Source organism: Etheostoma spectabile, chromosome 6 (genome assembly GCF_008692095.1).
Source record: "Etheostoma spectabile isolate EspeVRDwgs_2016 chromosome 6, UIUC_Espe_1.0, whole genome shotgun sequence".
In the NCBI taxonomy this organism is placed as follows: domain Eukaryota; kingdom Metazoa; phylum Chordata; class Actinopteri; order Perciformes; family Percidae; genus Etheostoma; species Etheostoma spectabile.
In genome coordinates this window covers 16,622,674-16,642,470 of record NC_045738.1, presented here as the reverse complement: position 1 = coordinate 16,642,470, position 19,797 = coordinate 16,622,674, and the positions used below count along the sequence as shown (strand labels likewise).

The following is a 19,797-nucleotide window of genomic DNA, read 5'->3' as shown; positions in this document are numbered from 1 at the left end:
AATAAAGCTGCCTTGCCTTGCCTTGGCAGAACCATTTTTATAGCAAGATATTGCAACAGAGCTAACTCTTGTCAGTTAGTGCTCATATTATGTAGATTAAAACGGTTCTATGTTTTTAATTAGGATCATGCTACTTAGCCCTAGTTTAATTGATTAGCAAATACATAAGGTTTTCTGGTTTTGTATATACCATCATACAAAACACTAACTAAAAACTTAAAGATGGCATCGAAATACCACCAGTAGCAAACTGCAGAATCAGTGTGTTATTGTTTTTAATAAAACAATCCCACATACATAGAAAACAGCCAGCTGTGAATAGGTGTAATTTTACTGCCTTTTCAAGGAGCAAAGGTCCTCTTTATTCAGTGTTTTTATGTGGGGCCGCAAGCTTAGAGTCTCAGGTTTTCATGAGCAGGCTGCTAACACAGAATCCACCACACTGCAGATTTGTTAGCATAACATTGTAGACTGAGTAGATTCATTGTTATTGTTCACACATCCTAGCTGACTCAAAGAAATACCGGTGTTTGTGACAGAGCTGGGGCTGTAAATGAAACAAGGATTAATAGTTTCATTGTTGGGGGGGAAACTGGGACAGAACTGCTGAGAGAGACATTTTGGGGCTCCACAATGTATAGTTTTCTTGGAGGTCAACTCAGAGCCTTAACTCTAACTCTATTTCTGTACTACTATAAAGCTTATTCAACACCTGTATAATCACAGCATCCTCTTACTTTGCAGGCCTTGGCGTATTATAGGATTTGAAGCCGATAAACATAAATGGCCTACACAAGGGGGGCTAGTGGCAAAGTTAAGTGGAAGCATATGTGCTACTGAGCTTGCAGAGTGGATAGTGAAACCTCTGTTGCTCTGTGGGGAAGGATTCTTGCTTGTAGAAGAGACTAAAGTACATGAGGCTTGATGACTATTCTATAGAAAGCAGGAACAAACAGCTAAATGGAAACTAAGAATCATGGAGCCTTGTGTGGTTTCTTTGTCTTGACTTTGATGAGAGAAGCAGGCGGAGCCGTAACTTAAAGTGCTCATAAAGTGCTTTTAGGCTTTTCCCCTTTCCTTTATTGTGATATATATATATATATATTTTTGTGCATGTTATAGGTTTACAAAGTGAAAAAGCCCAAAGTCCACTCCAAAGGGACTTACCATCTCCAACAGAAAACACTGTTCACCAACTGCTCCAAACAGCTCTATTGTAGTCCGGCCTTTACTTCCGTGACGAACGTGCGTCACTTTGTAACACACGTTATAATGCCCGCCGAGCTGCTAGCTTAGCACGCCCTCATACCCTGCTTCTGACTGCCTGGTAGTTCTTACCTAGTTACTGCGCATGTGCAACTCCCAACAAAGATGATACAGAAGTGAGATGCCTCACTCTGTAGATAAAACCGAGAACTCAACACACAGGGTAAAAAGAGGAGCTGCAGCAATGTGCAGTACGACAAAAATATGGTGTTTTTTGAAAATTAAACTATGTAAGCGCATGCAGTTACAACCTCTAAATATGATTATGAACCTGAAAATAAGCATAATATGAGCACTTTAAATCTAATCAACGAGACCAAAGGTGATCTAAGGCTCTGTCCTTATGTTTAGTTGGATCTGTTTAGTCTGTTTCTTGACTTTTACAGAGTCTGTGGGCATTGTTTAGAAATATAGCTTTGTTCCTTTCAAATGAACACTGCTTTCTTAATCATTCAGGGTATTTAGGTTCTTGTGAGGTGTTTTTTAGCATTCTGTTAACATACAATAATTCAATAATGTCGCTTTTATTTAAAGGTCACTTGATTTAGGCTTATTTGTTTCCTTGTCAAGATTTGGATGAGATGATCGGTACCACTTTATGTCTATTTTGTATTAAAGGCTACAGCCAGTTAGCTTAGCATAAAGACTGATATTCTCATCTAGCTCACGGAAGGCGAATAAGCAAGCTCCCGAGATGTCAAACTATGACTTTAAACACAGGGCACCTCCTCTCTGTTCCAGTGATTTGTAAAATAAAGAGGTTTTCTTTGGAAAGAAGAAGGATTAAATCATACTAATGTCTGCTCTGTTTCTCTTACAGGAGAGGATGCTGAGTCAGAGTGGCATGAACGCTAGGAGTCGAGACGTGTTTGGGCTACGCTGCCTACCAGGTAGAGATGTGCTTTTATGAGCTAATATATGTAAAAAATATCTAAGCTTGCTTAGTTATTACTTTGATCAGTACATCAGTGTGGTTCTTACTTCCAAGACTTTTTTTTCGACAAATCCCCACACCTTCCATTATGTTTGACAAATCCACACTTGACCAAATAAATGAAGAATAATTCAAGCTACTGCAACAATAAATAGGTTGCAGCTGAACATCGCAGCCAGTCAGACACAGTACATTTTTAAAGGTACTAAATAATACAACACCTAGCTCAAAGCACAAACTTCAATGGACGGCTGTGCTGCTCCAGGATCAGATGAAATATCAACACACTGAGGCAAAAAAACTACTGCTGCATTCATTGTCTGCTGTGGTTTGAAATATTGTACGTGTTGCCACACCCGGGCCAGGAATGTCACAGCAGGTGCTTTGCCTTTAAGATGGGAAAACATCTACTGTTGAAATGCTAGTCTGAAAATACAAAAGTGGACGGGGAGCCTCACTGAACAGTTGTGTGGCAAAGACAAAAAAAATCTTGCAGCGTTATTGTGTAAAGAAATGTGCTCCGATGTCAACACAATGAAATCATAATCAGCCGCAAATGTCTAGCCAGCTAGTTTTAGTCAGAGGTCGACCCTCTTAACCCATGTGCTAATCTGCTGACATCCCAGGAAATTTAAATGATTTCCCAGCCCTACCCTGCTCTTATTCTTGTGTCAGCAACACCCTGCATGAGCTTTTCATAAGAATGGCAGCAGACCAGATAGGCTCTAGAGATTTAAGATCTAGGATTTTTACAATGTTTCTACTAAGAAATAGTGCATATCTGTGATTTTCCTCCACTACTAATCTACATTTAGTAAAAAAAAAAAAGTTGTTCAGAATCCTCTGGTAATAATTCATAAATTATGATGGACAGAGCAGAGCAGACAACAACGCAACTATCTAGAGATCTTTAACGCTGCATTCTGTATCAGCAGTTACTCCCACTTCACCAGACTAGGTGAAGTGTTAGTAAGGGTGTGAGGAGAGTTTATGAGGTGGGAAGATGGTTCCTTGGTATCGATCACGTACAGATCATGCCCTGCCCCTCCACCAATAGCACCGTGGCAGTCTTAAATTACAAATCAAGCACTTTATTTCGATGGCTACTTTTCAGGTTTATTGTTTTCTTAAAATATTTAAATGTGTTGACAAAGGACATTTTGTGATGACCTGATTATATCTGTCTTAAAATATGTCACCGAGCAATGCATCATCAAGGCTGTGTTGTAGAAGTTGATAAAAAGCTTTTACACTTGCACAGTTTACCATATGCAGTACACCTAACCAATTTGATGCACATTGCACACAGAATTTGGGTGAGGTGAATGAAAGATGATTGCAGAAGTGACACTGATCTGTGTTTGTGTTTATTATTCCTAAAGAATGGCAGAGCAGATTCAAAAAACAAATTCAGTGTGGCAGGGTTTACATAAATATGATGTAAATTGAGGGAGCAGAAGTGGTTTCAAATATCGGCTCAAGAACATTGGCAGCCTGTATCGGTCATTGGCTAAGGCTGAAAAAAAACAAACAGTATTGGTATTGGCACTAAAAAATCCATATCCGTCGATCCCTGCTTTACACACACTAATGCACACATATTTTTAACAAACACACCTTCCTTATTTTAATTCACTAAGTCAGCCTAATTGGTTTTCCAGCAGTGTGTTTTCATGAAATACTTTCCAGACTCGACTGGTCCTTGACAGCACACACAGAGAGTATTATTAGCTGTTAACATTTCCCTGTGAAATTTCAACTAACATACTTTTTCCCCTGCTGGCTTTATCTCCATCTCCAACTCCATCTTACTGTTCCCTTACCTCTTTCTTACCTTTCTGCACTTCCATTCCAGGCAGATTAGAAACACAGTTCTCCATAAAATCCTGTATAATAAAGAAGAAACATGTGCATTGGCTAAGGCTGAAAAAATGCTTTGAATGCAGACTAATAGAATAGCATTTCATTTTATTTTGGTCATCTTGTTTTTTTAACCGATTCAGATTTCAGGCAGGGAAATCTATCCTTTGGCTCTGTGCACGCTCTGCAGAGTAAGTGTTGAGACAATTTGTGAGAACACGTTCACTTTCAGACTCAATGAAGTCACGAGTCAGTGTTACCCCACCGGGTGAACGGGCTCACATTGCACCTGTCCACCTTCTCTCTTTCTCTTTCCCAAACACACACATGCACACACTCTGCAACAGGATGAATAACTTGTCAACCCTGCATAAAACTGTATTTTCATAGCAATAACCCAGTGGTGCTGCTGTTGCATCATAGAGTAACTTTTGGTTGTGCTAAAAATAATTGCCTGTCTCAAGCTCGATCCACTGACATGTTGAGAACAATCATAGGAATCACAAAATCAGAAATATATGTTTGCAGAAGTTGTCCCGTTCTCCCATTAGTTACGGGCAGTGCTCAGTGTCTACAGTGTTCTCATGTGACACCGGGACACAGGACCGCAGTAACCAAGCCGGCCTGCGGGAGGGCAAACGGGTCAGGACAGCCATAGGTAGATCATGTACCTTTTCAATGCTGTGAGTGGGGGAGGGGGTATACTGTCCATTCACACACAATGCCAAGAGTCCAGCACCCCCTTCAGAGCAATTTAACAGTCCCCTTTCTCCACAGTCTTATGTTACTGTGGGATTAAAAGGCTGTCATTCAGCTATATGCCTCGTTGATTGATGGACAAGAGACCAGAGCATCAGTATTTGTATACTTGGGTTATGATCTTGATATTGGAAAAGGTGTTACATTATTTTATTTGTGTGACTTTAAATGGCTGTTTTCCATTTTATTTTCCAAGACAGGACATAAGACACAAAAAACAAGATGTTTTGTATGGCTGGGCGACATAGAGAAAATCTAATATAACAATATTCTTGACCAAATACCTCGATGTCGATATTGCGACAATATTGTATGATTGACTATTGGTGCATCAACAAAATGTTATTTACAGAAGGAGATTTTTGATAAATATTCTCCTGAAATGATTTAATGACTTAGTGGGTAAAGGTAAATAATAGAACAGCTAGAACAGGCTGTAATGCAGCCTGTTAAACCAGGTAAAGACAACACTTACCATATTACTATATTACCATATTACGCTAAATCCAAAATTTAAGACGATATCTAGTCTCATATCACAATATTGATAAAACATTGATATATTGCCCAGCCATAATGTTTTGGGAATTTGTATTTTTGATAATCAATATGTCTGGAGAGAAATAGTTGGTATATTGTTATTAGATTGTTCATATATCACATGTCAACCATGAAATATTGGACATGTTTTGCTTTTGTTGTGTTACATGACTAGCTCATCTAACTTGTTCATCATTTTAAAACAGCTGTTACTGTTTGTGGCTGTTGCATCACATGAAGGATAGTGGTTTTGGACTCCCAGTTCGTCAGCAGTCTTCTGGACATTTTGTGCTGTGTAAAATTATAGGGTAGACTCCAGGCAGGACTTTTCTCATTGTTATCAACTGCTTGTTTGTCAAAACAACTGTAAGCCTACATTTAATCCTGTATGCCTGCATTGGTCTTTACCCGTCCTCCCAGGGAGTTAAGGAGGGGAGAAACCTTTTCGCACTGCATGCGTCCAAGCTGAAAATAAGTAACATGTGAATGAAAACAAATAAAACAGAGACGGAGAGCATGTGCTTCAGATCTCTCTCAGCTGTATTTTCTCAGGCTAATTCTTCAAGTCGCTCTCTCCACATATCCAAGTCAGTGACAAACTGCATGTAAGGAATGCATAAATTGTGTGTATTTAAAACAACAACTAGACTTCAGAGGAGCACACATCCTTCAATAACCTCCGGAAAGCGTCTAGTCAAAGACTTTTTCAGTTTTCGAATTGAACTGATTGACTATCTCGACAGCTATATCCCAGATTGGGGTTGCATGTGAGACCCCTTTTTCAAGTACAGATAATAAATACCATTATATCCCTAACCCTAGCCCCTTCTGCTCCACAGTTGGTCAACACTCCAACTCAACATTTTATTTTGGCGAGTTGTCCACCCTACAATGCTGTCAGAGGTGGATGTAACTGCAATCTGTAAAGCTGCCGCTGGCATTGAATCTACAGCAAACACGGGGAATCTGAACTCTGCTGTATGACATGTTCAACTGTTCTTTTGTGTCTTATGGCTTTCCATTGTTTCTGCTATTGTATTACTGCCTTTAATAGCTGTAACCCAACTGTGTGACAAAACTCGTAAAATGTCACAAACATTAGTGACATATAGCTACACACAGGGTCAGTATACAGACTTGTAATGGAAAAGATGATATAGTTTGTCTTTATTCATTGTTTAAAGATTATTGTTTTGGCATTTTTAGGCCTTTATTTTATAGGACCGTTTTTTACGCATGAAAGGGGAGAGAGAGGGGAAACGACGTGCAGCAAACGGCTGCAGGTTGGAATTGAACCTGTGGCCGCTGTGGCAAGCACTCAGGCTCCGTAAATGGGCGCACACTGTATCATGGGAGCTACCCAGGCGCACAAGTGGCTTTAAACATTGTTAAAGAAGCTACTAGTGGACTAATACTGTGTTAGTACGGAATGCATTATACTCTCCAGGAAGCACATAGAAGATTTTATTTGATTAAAGGACAACCTTCTCGTAAAACACTTCACTTGTACAGCTGACTCATTTGAAGCTAAAACACCTGCTAACACTAACTTTTTTAAACCTCACCAAAGAGTGCAAATAGGCCCAGAAGCCCTCCCCCCCCGGCCCCAGTTTTTAAATCTTCTGGCTACAGGAATGTTTTCGGCTCTGTTGCACCCTGGGGAGACATTAAAATGAGGCACGGAAAGCCACAGATTGATTGTCCTTTTGAAAGACAAGCTCTCAACAAGGGTTCACTTGTGTTCACTGTAATACTAAGCATTTTAAACCTCTGTCGCTAAATCATGTGTTGTTGGGTTTAATTAATAAGTCCAGTCTAGGGTTTTCTTGCGTGGTTTTGGAGGTTGAAGGGCATAAGCCTAATCATAGAGCACACCCTAGAATTTAAACTCCTCTTGTGCAATCAGTAAAAGATGGTGTTGGAAGGAAAGGCTCCTCTTCCTCCGTAAAAAAATGTCCTTTTCCTATTTGTGCCTTGGTATACCCCGAAACATTATTTAAGCTAAGAGCAAGGAGTAGCAGAGACTGGGCTTGGCCCAACTGCTTCCGTCATTTTCAGTTGAAGGGCCTTCCTAGTTCCTTCCACATGTGCGGTGAAGGCATTTTGTGTTCCCTAAGAATGTTTTTTTCAGTTTTGAGGAACCAGCAGTCTTTCCTCGTCTTTTTCCTGGTCTTTAGAGCAATATGAAAACATTTGCCTTGCCACATGTCTGGCAAAACACTCCTTGTTGTGGACAAAAAGGCCATTTTTTCCACGTCTACCCTATCCTGGGCTCTGTTGCCATGGAAACCCACAGTCTAGCTGGCAAAGGCTTTGTATTCCTGAGGGAGACTGTTAGAAATGTGCTGTCTCACTTGTGTGTGTGTGTTTTTCCTTTAAGTGTATTTATGCACATCTTTGTGTGTAAAAATGTTCTGAGTGAAAAGTTTGTTTTAGGAAGCTTTGTCCTGGAATTTCAGATGCTTCTTCAGCCATTCTTTCCATCCATCACACAGTCTCAACAGGATCAGAAGATTATGAATAAAGTCCTGCACACATGATGTACATATTTTACATTTTAATAATAATATTAAAACTGGAAGAAGTGCTGTCATTGCTCTTTGTTTATACTTTAGTTATCATTAGTGGCCATTGAACATTATTATATTTCTCATAAATGATCTACTGAAATATATTTCTTACAAAATGAAATTCTTTATTTGATATCTACAAAGATTTGTAGTTTAGATTTTTTTTGGTGTACATGTTACTGCATGTAGCCGTGAAAGAAAATTAGTATTTAAGCATTTTGGGAGTTTTGATATCCAGTTGTTCTTTAGACAAACAACTACAGTGTGAGTGTTTGGTACTTCACTCATATGTAAATTGCGCGTTTTTACAAGTTTCAATTTCGTTATTCAGAACAGAGTTACTGTCATCCATAAGATGCTGGTTTTGTTGTTCTTCCTGCTCCTCCCTGCCCATCCTCCGTGGCCTGAGAACTTGCAACAATAAGCAACAACTTGACCTTTTTGTTTAAAGGTGTTTGTTACACCCACTCCCAGTAGCTTACTCAGTGAACTTCCATGCTGCTGTTTCTCTGTCTCTACACTTCCTGTTATTTATTTTCACTAGAAGCCCCAAGCCCCCCCCCCCATACAACACTTAGTTATGCAGTTTTATTGGGCACGTACAAAGCTACATGACACAGAAATTCCATCCTGTAAACTCTGCCCTACATCTCCCCTTTGTCCCCACTAGGCGAGTGTGTACTTCAGCGAGCCGTTATGGTGAGGAAGAAGTTGACTGCCAGGGAAGGAAGAGGTTGGGTGTCTGGGACCCTTTTCTGTACTCACTTCAGAGTGGCCTTTGTTCCGCAGGACAGTCCCAAAGCTGACGTGAGTCTCTCTTAACAGCTGAAATGATTAAAATACTTAATAATGTGTTGTTATTGGCTGTTTATGGATGTTTTATAGGATGACATTGCAAAGTACATTAAGAAAAACTGATGTTGGGGGCAAAAATGTTTTTTTGGGTACAGTATGTATACATTTTCTTTAAATAACATCCATAATGCAGGACAATGCAGACCCAGTGCTTTTGGGAGATCATGATGTGGCGTTGGCGTCCATAGAGAAGGTTGTGGTTGGTAAGTACAACCTTATTCCCAATTTTTACTTACAAACTTGTTCATGCAATGACTGGAGATTTAGTGACAAATATTACTTTAACATGACACTGGCTGTGTGTGTGTCCAATCACAGACTGGCATACTGTACTTACAGTAAATCATGCTTTTTGCTGTGCTATGGTTGATGCTACAGCAACAACCGTTGCACCACTCTATCACCCTTATGGTAATTATAACAAAGAGACTAGGAATCTGACATGTTGAAAAGTTTGTTAAAACAGAGTTTGTATAACTTCTGACCAATAGCTTATATTATCACTATATTGGTTTGAATCTAAAAAGGGTTTAGCGTTAAGATTTCATTTTTGGTTGATTTGGCAACATCTGTGGATACTGTGGTATTGAGGGATGTTTTACCAATTACAACAGCTACTATATAGAGAAGTGTTTACTGAATGTAAATATTGGATATTGCGGAAAAATACTGACCATAAAGAGTATCAAATATTCGGTTTGATTTCATTTGAATCTTAAGGATTATAAAGTGGCATAAAGACTAATAATAATAATTCAAATGATAAATTTCTCAAAGATCATAACTTAAATGTTATCATTCAAAATCAGATGTTTTAATAGCAGATATTCTATGTTAGAATGTGCAGGTTATCGGCTCCCTTTTAAAGTAAATTTCAGTGGAGCACTATTACATCTAAGCTACATAATTGCAGTATACGTAACCTGTACTCGCGGGTTCTTTGGCACTTGATCCATTTGTCCGTTTAATATCTAAATAGGCCCCTTTTCCCCTCCTGTGTTGCAGTGGGCCCAAACAGGACCAAGCTGGTGACCCCAAACTCCTCGCTGAAGTTCACACCAGAGGAGCTGGTGCTTTATTGTAGGGATCTGCGAGTTGTCTGCTTCCTGTTTGACCGACTCACTCCTGATGCACAAGTCATAGAGGTGTGCATCCATATCCTGATTTTAGGAACTTAGTGATCTCATTTTAAAGTGATGGTTTGGAGTAATTTCACCCTAGTGTCCTTTGCACCACAATCTCGAACCCCTAGAAGCTTGTATTCACTTGGGTCGAAGAATGGGCGAGTTAGCGTTATTAGCTTAGTGCAGGCGCTAATAGAACCAACTGTGTATCTCGTAAATTATCCCACTAATAATGCCCGAAATAATACCAAACTTCCACAGTAGTACAGATATGTTATATACTCATAAAACAGTGGATTGGAAAGTTTGTAAGTACACCAGGAGTTTATTTAAATACACTTTACTGCTGGCTTCTGTTCTCTGCTGTTAGCGCTACCGGCATTAAGACGAGTGCTTAGGGAGATCTACAAATTACAACACCAAAAGGAGATAAAACAAATAATATTTATTTTTAAAAGTAAGTGCTGTAGTACAACTAGCAGGAGACAAGTTAAAATTGAGATAGGTTTGGAGAGACTACCTTATTTAGTCATTACATTAATACATATGTTTGTTGTATCTCTTTTGGTGTTGTAATTTGTAGACGTCCCTAAGCACTTGTCTTACTGCCCTAAGCGCTAGCAGTAGAGAGCAGAAGCCAACAGGCAAGTGTTATTTATATAAACTCCTGGTGTACTTACAATCATCCCAATCCATTGTTTTATGAGTACATAACATATTTGTACTACTGTAAAAGTTTGGTATCATTTCGGGCAATATTAGTGGAGTAATTTACAAGATATACAGTTGTTTCCATTAGCGCCTGCACTAAGTTAATCAGCTGATAACGCTAACTCTCCCATTGTTCAACTCAGGTGAAAAAAAGCTTCTGGGGGGTTGTTTGGCTCAAGGTCGTGGTGCAGAGGAGCCTAGGGTGAAATTACTCCAAACCATTACTTTAAGCATGACCAGGACTAATACTGGCTTAAACTCTGAACGTGTGTGTGCGCAGCATAAAAATAGGAATTGGCACACCAACCACTGATTTTTTTTCAGGCTTTAAAAACACTTTTTACAGATTTGTTTTTTATGTAGTCTTCTTTTTTTGCTCTTTCAAATAGGTAAATTGTTCTGTTTTATGCCTTCTTGTAAGGAATTTCTTTCCTAGAGATTTGTGCAATTTGGCAATTTTGGCAATTTGATTTGCTGCATTTTGTGTGCGTGTGCATGTGCGTGTGTGTGTGTGTGTATTTGTTAGTCATTTCAGAGCACTTCTGTTGATCTGTACCATACAGCAATGATCTGACTCTGCAGGGCATTGATGTTGAAAGCTGATGACCTTTGTCATGTTGATAGGCTCATTTTGGTTTTCCCCTCCTCAGATAACCTACACCATCGCCAAGACCTACCAGCCTCCTAAACCCGGGTCAGTTTTATCTTTCCAGAACGCTGCCCTTGGGAGTGTAGGTGAGTAGATTAATGCATGCACCCTCATGTATACTGTAGAACCGTTCAGTCCCTCCCTGGCACTGGTACAATACCTCATAGGTCTGTGTATCATCCTACTGCTGTCTTGAGTCCCCAAGAACACAGAGGGATGCTTCAATATAGCTCACTCAATGATTCATGATTTTGCTTTAGTATGTATGAGACTCGTGATAATAATGTTATGCTCTTCAGTCCAAAGGGTTTTTACTGTATGTTTGAACTCATTCAAACCAACCTTAACATACCGACAAATGGCCAGTAAATTGTAGACAGTTATATTTTTCAGACCTAGATCTAATAATACTGGTATAGATCAGAGATAAGTGGAAAATTAATACATGTTTCAGGCACTCTAGCCTTAGTTATGCATGAGTCTGTTTGGATGTTAATGACATGAAATGACAGAGCTTCAACGTTTTAAAGTGTTTATCAGTAAATTATTCTATAATTAATTTCTTTCTGTGCATATTTCATTATGATGAATATTCATAGAAATACAAGCTCAGAGTGAGAAGCAAATGCCTGCATAAATCAGAAGCGTAACGTGAATGTGTTAGTGGCTGTACTTCCTTTCTGAAGCCTTGCATGTTTTCTCTTGGTGTGCCTTCATCACGTCTGTTTTTGCCTTGATTTTTCACCCATTCTAACTCCAGGGACAGAATGTACCCAAAAACACTGTTTGTCATTTATACGCAACTTCAACTCTGTTTTGTCTATTTTAGTTGTTGTTTGTTGATCCTATTTTTACATGTCACACCTCTTAAGACTGGAGAGAATATTGAACAGGAAACATATATAGAAAAAAATAGAGCTCACAACCTCTCTGGCTGGCAAAATTAGAAATGTTCTACTTAAAATATGACTCAATGAAAATGCTGTCTTTCAGAACATGGCCATTTGTGCAGAAACCTCTGAGTGGTTTGAAGGCAAGGCTCAATGAAAATGCCATGGGCTTTTGACAGTGATTGAAAGCCTCAATTTGGGAAAGCTTAAATTAATCGGAGAGAAGGAGCCCAACTCAGTAGGACACACTTAACATCTCACCAACAAAACAAAAACTCTTAACCATTATGCCCACTTGTAATCAAGCCACTGGCTGTTCACCTCGAGCACATAGAGTAATACGAGCCCGTCTGTACATTACATCGCTATGCTAAAGCTACGCCAGGCTGACCAGGCTGTGGGTGACAGTCGGCTGTTGGATAAATAATGCAAACGCTCACTCTGAAACAAGTCACTAGATGACCCACAGTTCAACTCTGCTGCAGGGGTCAAGTGTGTCTGGTGTGGTCAGTGTGTTAACAACATCACTTTCCACGCACCTGGAAACAGAAATATTTCACAAAAATGACTAACAATTTATCTGCTCTACTCATGATACACAAGACTAATACCCTGTTAGTTACTAATCAGTCCTCTGCAGTAGCTTTATTCCACAAATTGCTGCCCCTGATTCTTTTCTTTATAACATTTCCCAAAATGGGTACCTTTTTAAATTATGAATTAAAAGGAAAAAGTCACAATATTATCATAAACTCTACCTGGTCTTCTCACCAAAAATGTCAACACCAAAACCATGTTAACATTCTGATAACCAAGATGTTATTAAGTAGTATTAAGTCACTATTAAGTCATTATAAAATCCCTTTCTCGCTCCAGAAATGAAGCAGTTTCTAAGCAACCGTCGCCGAAACACCCACATGAACTGGTTTGAGTCTGCCTCAGACTGGGAGCAGGAGCTGGAAAGATGCGGGGCCACTGGCTGGAGAGTCAGCTTGGTCAACGACCGCTTTGAGATGTCCACCAGGTAAAATCGCATCCTAGGTGTATAGTAACAAACACGTCTTTGTTTAAATGTGATATGTTATGGTATATCAGTTTTTCCAGACATTCTCTCCTCAGTGTTATCTACTAACCAATAGTGTTGAAAAATACGAAACCAGCAACACTTTTCTTTGGAATGTGTGAATACATCTGCTTGCAAGTCCTTTACAAGAGAACGTTTGAGAAGCGCTGTTTTGCAAAACATGAAGGAAATTGAGAATGTCAGGCAAAGCCAAGGCAAAACTCATATAAAAGACACAAAGTAGACCACTCAGTTTGCTCAATTGATGTGTTTAAAAAAGCCAAAGTTCATGGTGTTTTGAAAACATAAAATGTCATCAATGCCATCACTCTACCATTTATATTCTGTCAATAAAACTGTGTATTCTATGTTTTCTATCAGCTTGCCGAGGTCCATCGTGGTTCCACAGAAGGTTTTAGACACTGAGCTGAAGAAAAGCTTTGCCCATTTCAATGAGGGACGCATCCCAGTAAGTGCACTTAGTATTGAGAAACATTTTGATTTAACCTTCACCTCCATCACGACCTAAAACCACTCATTTAAGAGCGGTTTAATCATTCATTTTAACAGCCTCAATCCTATGAAATATTATTTTCAAAGCATTTTTATTTATAAAAAAATACATTTTTTATTTGTATACGCTTTCTACAGATTTTTTATATTCAGGGTGCAATTGGCCGGGGGGGCGGGATTCAAAGTATTTCCCCCTTTCTGGTCTATATATCCCTGCTTCTGCTGAATCATTTGAATTCCCAGTGGGGACAAAATGTTTGGCTACTTTGTTTTGTGATCAAAATGTTTTTATTTTGTTTTTTTAGATTCAGAAATTAACAGATACAAACAATACACTGAGACATGGAACCCAGACATGGAAAAAATTGTTTATTATATATTGTAATAGAATGATCTTCATCAGTCTTCTTTTAGATATGTTTTACCTTCTTATTAACAGTACTTTGAGACAAATTACAAGATGAACTCAAATGCAGTAAGTGCCTTGAGGGATTTTTTACAATGTAGAACGTGTCATTAAAAAGGGTGAAATTGTGTTTTGTGTTGCAGCGCTGGTGTTGGCGACACCCTCGAGGCAGTGATCTAATGCGAATGTCCAGCTTCCAGAACAACATCTACCACGAGAAAGACGACATCAGGTGTGTGTGTGAAATATATTATGTTATATCCTGTTCTGCAATATATATCTCTGTGTGTGTGTGTGTGTGTGTGTGTGTGTGTGTGTGTGTGTGTGTGTGTGTGTGTGTGTGTGTGTGTGTGTGTGTGTGTGTGTGTGTGTGTGTGTGTGTGTGTGTGTGTGTGTGTGTGTGTGTGTGTGTGTGTGTGTGTGTGTGTGTGTGTGTGTGTGTGTGTGTGTGTGTGTGTGTGTGTGTGTGTGTGTGTGTGTGTGTGTGTGTGTGTGTGTGTGTGTTTGATGTTTGATGTTTTCCAAATTGATTTTAACTTGTGTATCTGTTAGTGTAAGCATTAACATTTGAATGTAGTTTAAGATGATTTAGCTGTAGTCTCAACTGTAGTGTGTAACTGTCACAAAATAAAGCATGGGTTACAGTGAACTGAAAACGGGCATGTTTATTTGAGTCATCCTGTAAAGAACATGCAGTGTTGTTATTGATAGTTATCTGAAGAAAGGAAACAAAACTGCTAAAATAGTCTTCACTTAAACAGCAGCTGGTCACAGTCTAAATACTGCAAGCTGTTAAAGAAGCTTGAGACTGCAGTTTAAAAGCAACACAATACAGCGTGAAATCCGAATAGCAGAGTCAACTTGCATTCAAGTTTTTACAGAAAGAAAGAACTGAAAGAACATATCTGTGGGAAGTATGATGTATTCTTATAGATTTTTAAAGGCATTTGACTTTAAGCTGTCAAGTCTTTGGAAATAAAATCCCCTGTTTATGACGCTATGAGTAAAACGCCACTAAAAGTCTACTTAGTTACAAAGTAGCTTGTTGCAGGTGTGGCAGTATGTTAACAACAGGATGTGCTGTTCTATAGAAACCTGGAGATGATCCTGTTCGGTTGCCAGTCCTCTCTGTGTGTAGTGGTGGAGCTGGGCGAGGAGCTACCCTCACCTGCAGATATCCAGCTGGCACACAGCCGCCTGCGCGCCCTCTGTCTGGGAGGTGGGGATAAGACATGAATACACACAACCCCTGAGCAAATATGTGTTCACACACATATGTGTTCACACACAGCACCAAAAAAACTAGATCATACATAGAATTGTGACAAGCTAAGCTTCCACTGGTCATAAAAACACCTCTATCATGTCAGGGATGTGGTCTAAGGGGCCCTTGACACAAAAAAACCTTCACTTCACACACTCACTCCACAGACTCATTCACTTAAGTTTAGAGATGCACCAAATCCAGATTTTTGGGGTTTGGCCGAATTCCAAATCCAAAACCGAAAACCGAATCCTACTCCCATCCTCAGTCCATAAAGTTAACGTCTGGTTTAAGTTTTTAGCTGTGACTGTCCGTCCTTTGCCATACCTGAAGTTGCTGCATTTTGAATCGCCTCCTTTTGACTGAAAGTACTGCCAACAACACTTTTTCTGCTCACAAGTTCCATTTTCACTTCTCACAGCCTACTGCATTGAATGGTCCACCTACATAAACACCTTCCCGTAATCAACGGTGGCGTCATTATGTCGACCAGCATAGAACGCCTAGTGCAAGCGTAGGGTTAGGTGGAAAACAATTTTAAGGTTTAGCAGAAACCAAACCCCCGTCCAAAAGCCCAATATTTGGCTGAATCTGAAGACGAATCCTGGATTCGGTGCATCCCTGCTTAAGTCACTTATTTATTTGGAGAGAATTTGTTGTCCAAACCATGCTCTTTAAATTCCTAAATGACAGAATTCCTATGTTCTTTATTTTGTTGCACATTTCAAACTGTTTAATTAAATCACTGTTTGGGTCTGAAACTCATACAGTGGCAGCTCTTTATAGGCTTAGCGGGATGGTCTTTATTTTTGTTTTTTTGTAAAGTAGGCACACACGGCACATTCCATGGTTTAGTAAACAGAGAAAACTCATGGTTGTCCACAGCTACTGGCCCTGGAACTGAAATGCTGGCCTATCTTAAACTCTACACACTCCCACTCGTTTACACACATACAATGTGTAAAGGTTACTGATTATCACGGTTCACACATTTGTCAGCTTAGTGTTTTGTCTTTTGTGGGTGGGTGCTTCACAGCTGAGAGGATTGTCCTGTAAAAACAGCCACTCCGATGTATTTGGTCGGCTTACTAGCAGTGGGCTTCACAACAACTAGACAGAAAATGAAAATGGATTTTAGGGATTGTATTAAAGGCTAATTTAACATTTTACGTTTAGGGTCCCATTCAAGATGTGGATGATTTATTTTGAGAAGGTAGCTTTTCTGTTGCTATGAAATGGTTTTTCAGTCTAACGTTGTTTTTAAATAACAAATACTGCTTAGTCGGTAACAACTAGACTGCAGTATTACGTTTTTCAAGATTAATTACTGGGTAAAACCCTGATAAACAAGAAAATAGGAATTAAGACATTCAATTCAACTTCTTTGTCAAATGTAGAGATCCGCCGTACTGAAACCTTTTGTAATGTCTGAACATGATTTGTCTTTTTACTGTTTTGGCTTCTAGATCTCTCCACATCAGTGTCTGTGCCTGATGACAAATGGTTATCTACCCTGGAAAGCACCCACTGGCTAGATTACATCAGGTAACAGCTCGGATTGGCCTGTCTGGCAAATCTTGACATCCTTAATAAAAAATTATCTTCCTACCCATGGCTTTCTATTGTTAAATGTGTGCTGACTGACTGATAACTGGCTGAGAAATGTCTGGAGTTGTGATCAAGGGCATTTAAAATCCTTGAACTTAGGACGTTGTATGTTTGTAAAAGTAAAATGATGCTAATTAAAGTACCAGGGTTTTATTAAAATACAGAAACGCTTTCAGCTTGCTCTCCACATGTGTTCAATTTACTGTATGTTTGTTGAATGCATCAGTCTTGAAGGGGAAACTCTGAAAAGTTGCTCCAATGTGTATTCATGTATATTTACTGAGACAAGTTTAGTGGATATATTTACTGATTTGTAAGTCAAGAAATAATAATTGTAATCAGTTTTACTCAATGGTAACATCAATGAATTCATGTATTAATGCATTTGTATATCTTCAAAAAAGAATTACTAGTAATTGGAGAAAAACAATTCAAGGAAACGTGCAAGCAAAATTATAACATTAGCAGTATGAAAAATAGCTTATCCTATTTCCATGTAGTTTTTTTAGACATATTTGTGATGTGATTACTGTGTTTGTAACTGTAATGAGGTGAATCTGGTTTGATATCATCCACCTCCCTCTGTGTCCAGGTCCTGTCTGAGGAAAGCTTCAGAGGTAGCCTGCCTGCTTCGCGGCGGTCACCTGACTGTAGCACTGCAAGGTGAGTCACGTGACGCCGGCTCATATTAGTCAATCCATTCATTATTCATGGTGCCTCCCTCTCATTAATCCCATATTAGGGCTTGCCTTGAAGTAGCTATATACCAGCGACAAGCACACTCCACTGAGCCTACATGCACACTGTCAATGGGTCTCCAAACAACAGGCTTCTAAAGACACGGTAACACCTGGCTTCACCTGGTTTGCTTCTGAAAGGCAGTACAGACTTCATACACAAAATATGACATCGTCTCATGGAAATAATTGATGACATGAAACAAAAACAAATTATTGAAGACATAAGTTTATCTTAAGACCCTTTGTACAAAATTTAAATGTAAAATGTATACTTTTGAAGACAGGGGCCTTGATTAACTGCCCCATGCCTATAAAAACTGTCTTTTTGGATGTAGAAGGGCCACCTCTTTGGTGGGGATGGAGACATGGCTAACTGTGGAAGGTAGCAGTGGTACCAACTGTAGAGCTTGGCTTATTTTTTCACATAGCACTGGCTCATGCACCAAACTTCTGGGGGCTGGATTTCTTTTATGGTGTAGCCTTGGAGGCACCAAGCAGGTGTGGGTGTACTCCAAAGCCCCCATCTGAATGTTGCTGTGTGGGAGTGTACCCCCTAGATCATGGGTCTCAAACTCGCGGCCCGGGGGCCAATTGCGGCCCGCGGGATGATATTTTGTGGCCCCCTACTTGACATCAAAGTTAAGTGTTAGTGCGGCCCGCGCGTTCTGAAACTTTTTCTCATTGCCTTGTCACTTATGGGCTACCGTAGTAGTCTCCTGCCAGCAGCGTAACGGTTGTCAGATAGCTAAGTACCCTTTGCGGCAAATGCCTGAGGTTTGACAATGTGATGTCTGTTGTTGTGAAATCACCAACCATATCAGATCTAGGGCTTAAAGCACCGGCAGTTCCACGCCCTTTTTGGAGGAAATAGTTTTTTTTTTGAATACTTGTATGCGGCCCCGTGCCAACCCAGACTCTACTTCCAGCGGCCCCCAAGTAAGTTGAGTTTGAGACCCCTGCCCTAGATCAAGAGGGTCACCGCTATAGGACTGTGTTTCGGGAAAAGGAACATGCTGACTGTTGTTTGTTGTGGAGTAGAGGTGTCAACTGATCACCACCTGGCAGTGAGTTGGATCAGGTAACGGGGAACACTACTGGACACTCCAGGTAGACTCAAACATGCAGTTAGGGTGACCCCAGAGTGTCCGGCTGGGGTTCCTGTCAGCTTTCACCTTCTCAAGTTATTGCCAACTGATTTGTTGTGTTATTACTGTTCTGGCTCCTGACATTGTAATTGCTAAGGCTACCAAGGAACAGTAACAATGAGCACTTATAGACGGGTGTGACGTTGAAGGAATAGGGGCAAAACAATGGTTATTTTAATAAATAATATTTTGTATAACTCCTTAAATTCCATTGTATGACTCATTTTACGGACAGTATGCTGTTGTTGATTCCTAATCATCTGGTCTGACTGCCTGTGGTGCATTCATAAACACCCAGAGACACAGACCCAGCACTGCTTACTCAAACAATGGCCGTTTTCAGCTAAGGATGTTTACAACTTGCTACTGGTCTTTGACTTTCTCAGCTACTCTGCAGCTGCAAGTGACTTAACATCAAGCTGGCTTTTACCGCGCCTGTTTAGTAGGGGTGGGGGAAAAAAAGATTCTTAGATTCATTGCGATTCTCTCTAGAACAATTCAATACTTAATTCTGATAAGTTAGTTATCAATTATTAAAAAAAACATCATTAAAACTTGTATCTGACAAATACTGCATATGTCAAAATCTAACTAACTCAGATTTAAATGTATATATTTTTTAAATCACGCATAGAAATGTACATTAAAGAATTGTTGCATTGAAATGCATCGATAATCAGTTTAGAATCGAATCATTGGCCTCTGAATCGGAACTGAATCGTGGGGTGCCCAGAGATTACAACCCCAATTGTTTAGCTAAGAAGTTCATACATCAGTCGTGCTCTAAGTCTCCCTGATGCAGCAGATATGTGTCTGCAGAAAATACTCATTTGGGCTACACGTGACTAGAGTCCCCATACGGACCAAAGTATGGTGGTGGACTGGTAGCTGGAGAGGTGC

The 19,797-nt window shown here is 39.7% G+C and overlaps 1 protein-coding gene and 1 long non-coding RNA gene across 2 annotated transcripts in view; both read left to right on the top strand.

The window, feature by feature from the left end:
• Nucleotides 1-19,797, top strand: part of mtmr11 (myotubularin related protein 11) — a 32,579-nt gene that overhangs the window by 6,018 nt on the left and 6,764 nt on the right. The window contains exons 2-12 of the mRNA XM_032519226.1: nucleotides 2,087-2,156; nucleotides 8,600-8,736; nucleotides 8,918-8,987; nucleotides 9,790-9,929; nucleotides 11,270-11,354; nucleotides 13,035-13,182; nucleotides 13,603-13,690; nucleotides 14,284-14,372; nucleotides 15,232-15,359; nucleotides 16,871-16,949; nucleotides 17,605-17,675. Coding sequence (XP_032375117.1) covers nucleotides 2,087-2,156; nucleotides 8,600-8,736; nucleotides 8,918-8,987; nucleotides 9,790-9,929; nucleotides 11,270-11,354; nucleotides 13,035-13,182; nucleotides 13,603-13,690; nucleotides 14,284-14,372; nucleotides 15,232-15,359; nucleotides 16,871-16,949; nucleotides 17,605-17,675 — 1,105 coding nt within the window. The remainder of the gene's footprint in view (nucleotides 1-2,086; nucleotides 2,157-8,599; nucleotides 8,737-8,917; nucleotides 8,988-9,789; nucleotides 9,930-11,269; nucleotides 11,355-13,034; nucleotides 13,183-13,602; nucleotides 13,691-14,283; nucleotides 14,373-15,231; nucleotides 15,360-16,870; nucleotides 16,950-17,604; nucleotides 17,676-19,797) is intronic.
• LOC116691531 (uncharacterized) lies at nucleotides 15,576-15,935 on the top strand. Its single transcript, XR_004332498.1, has 2 exons — nucleotides 15,576-15,671; nucleotides 15,706-15,935. It is a non-coding gene; the product is annotated as an uncharacterized LOC116691531 (long non-coding RNA).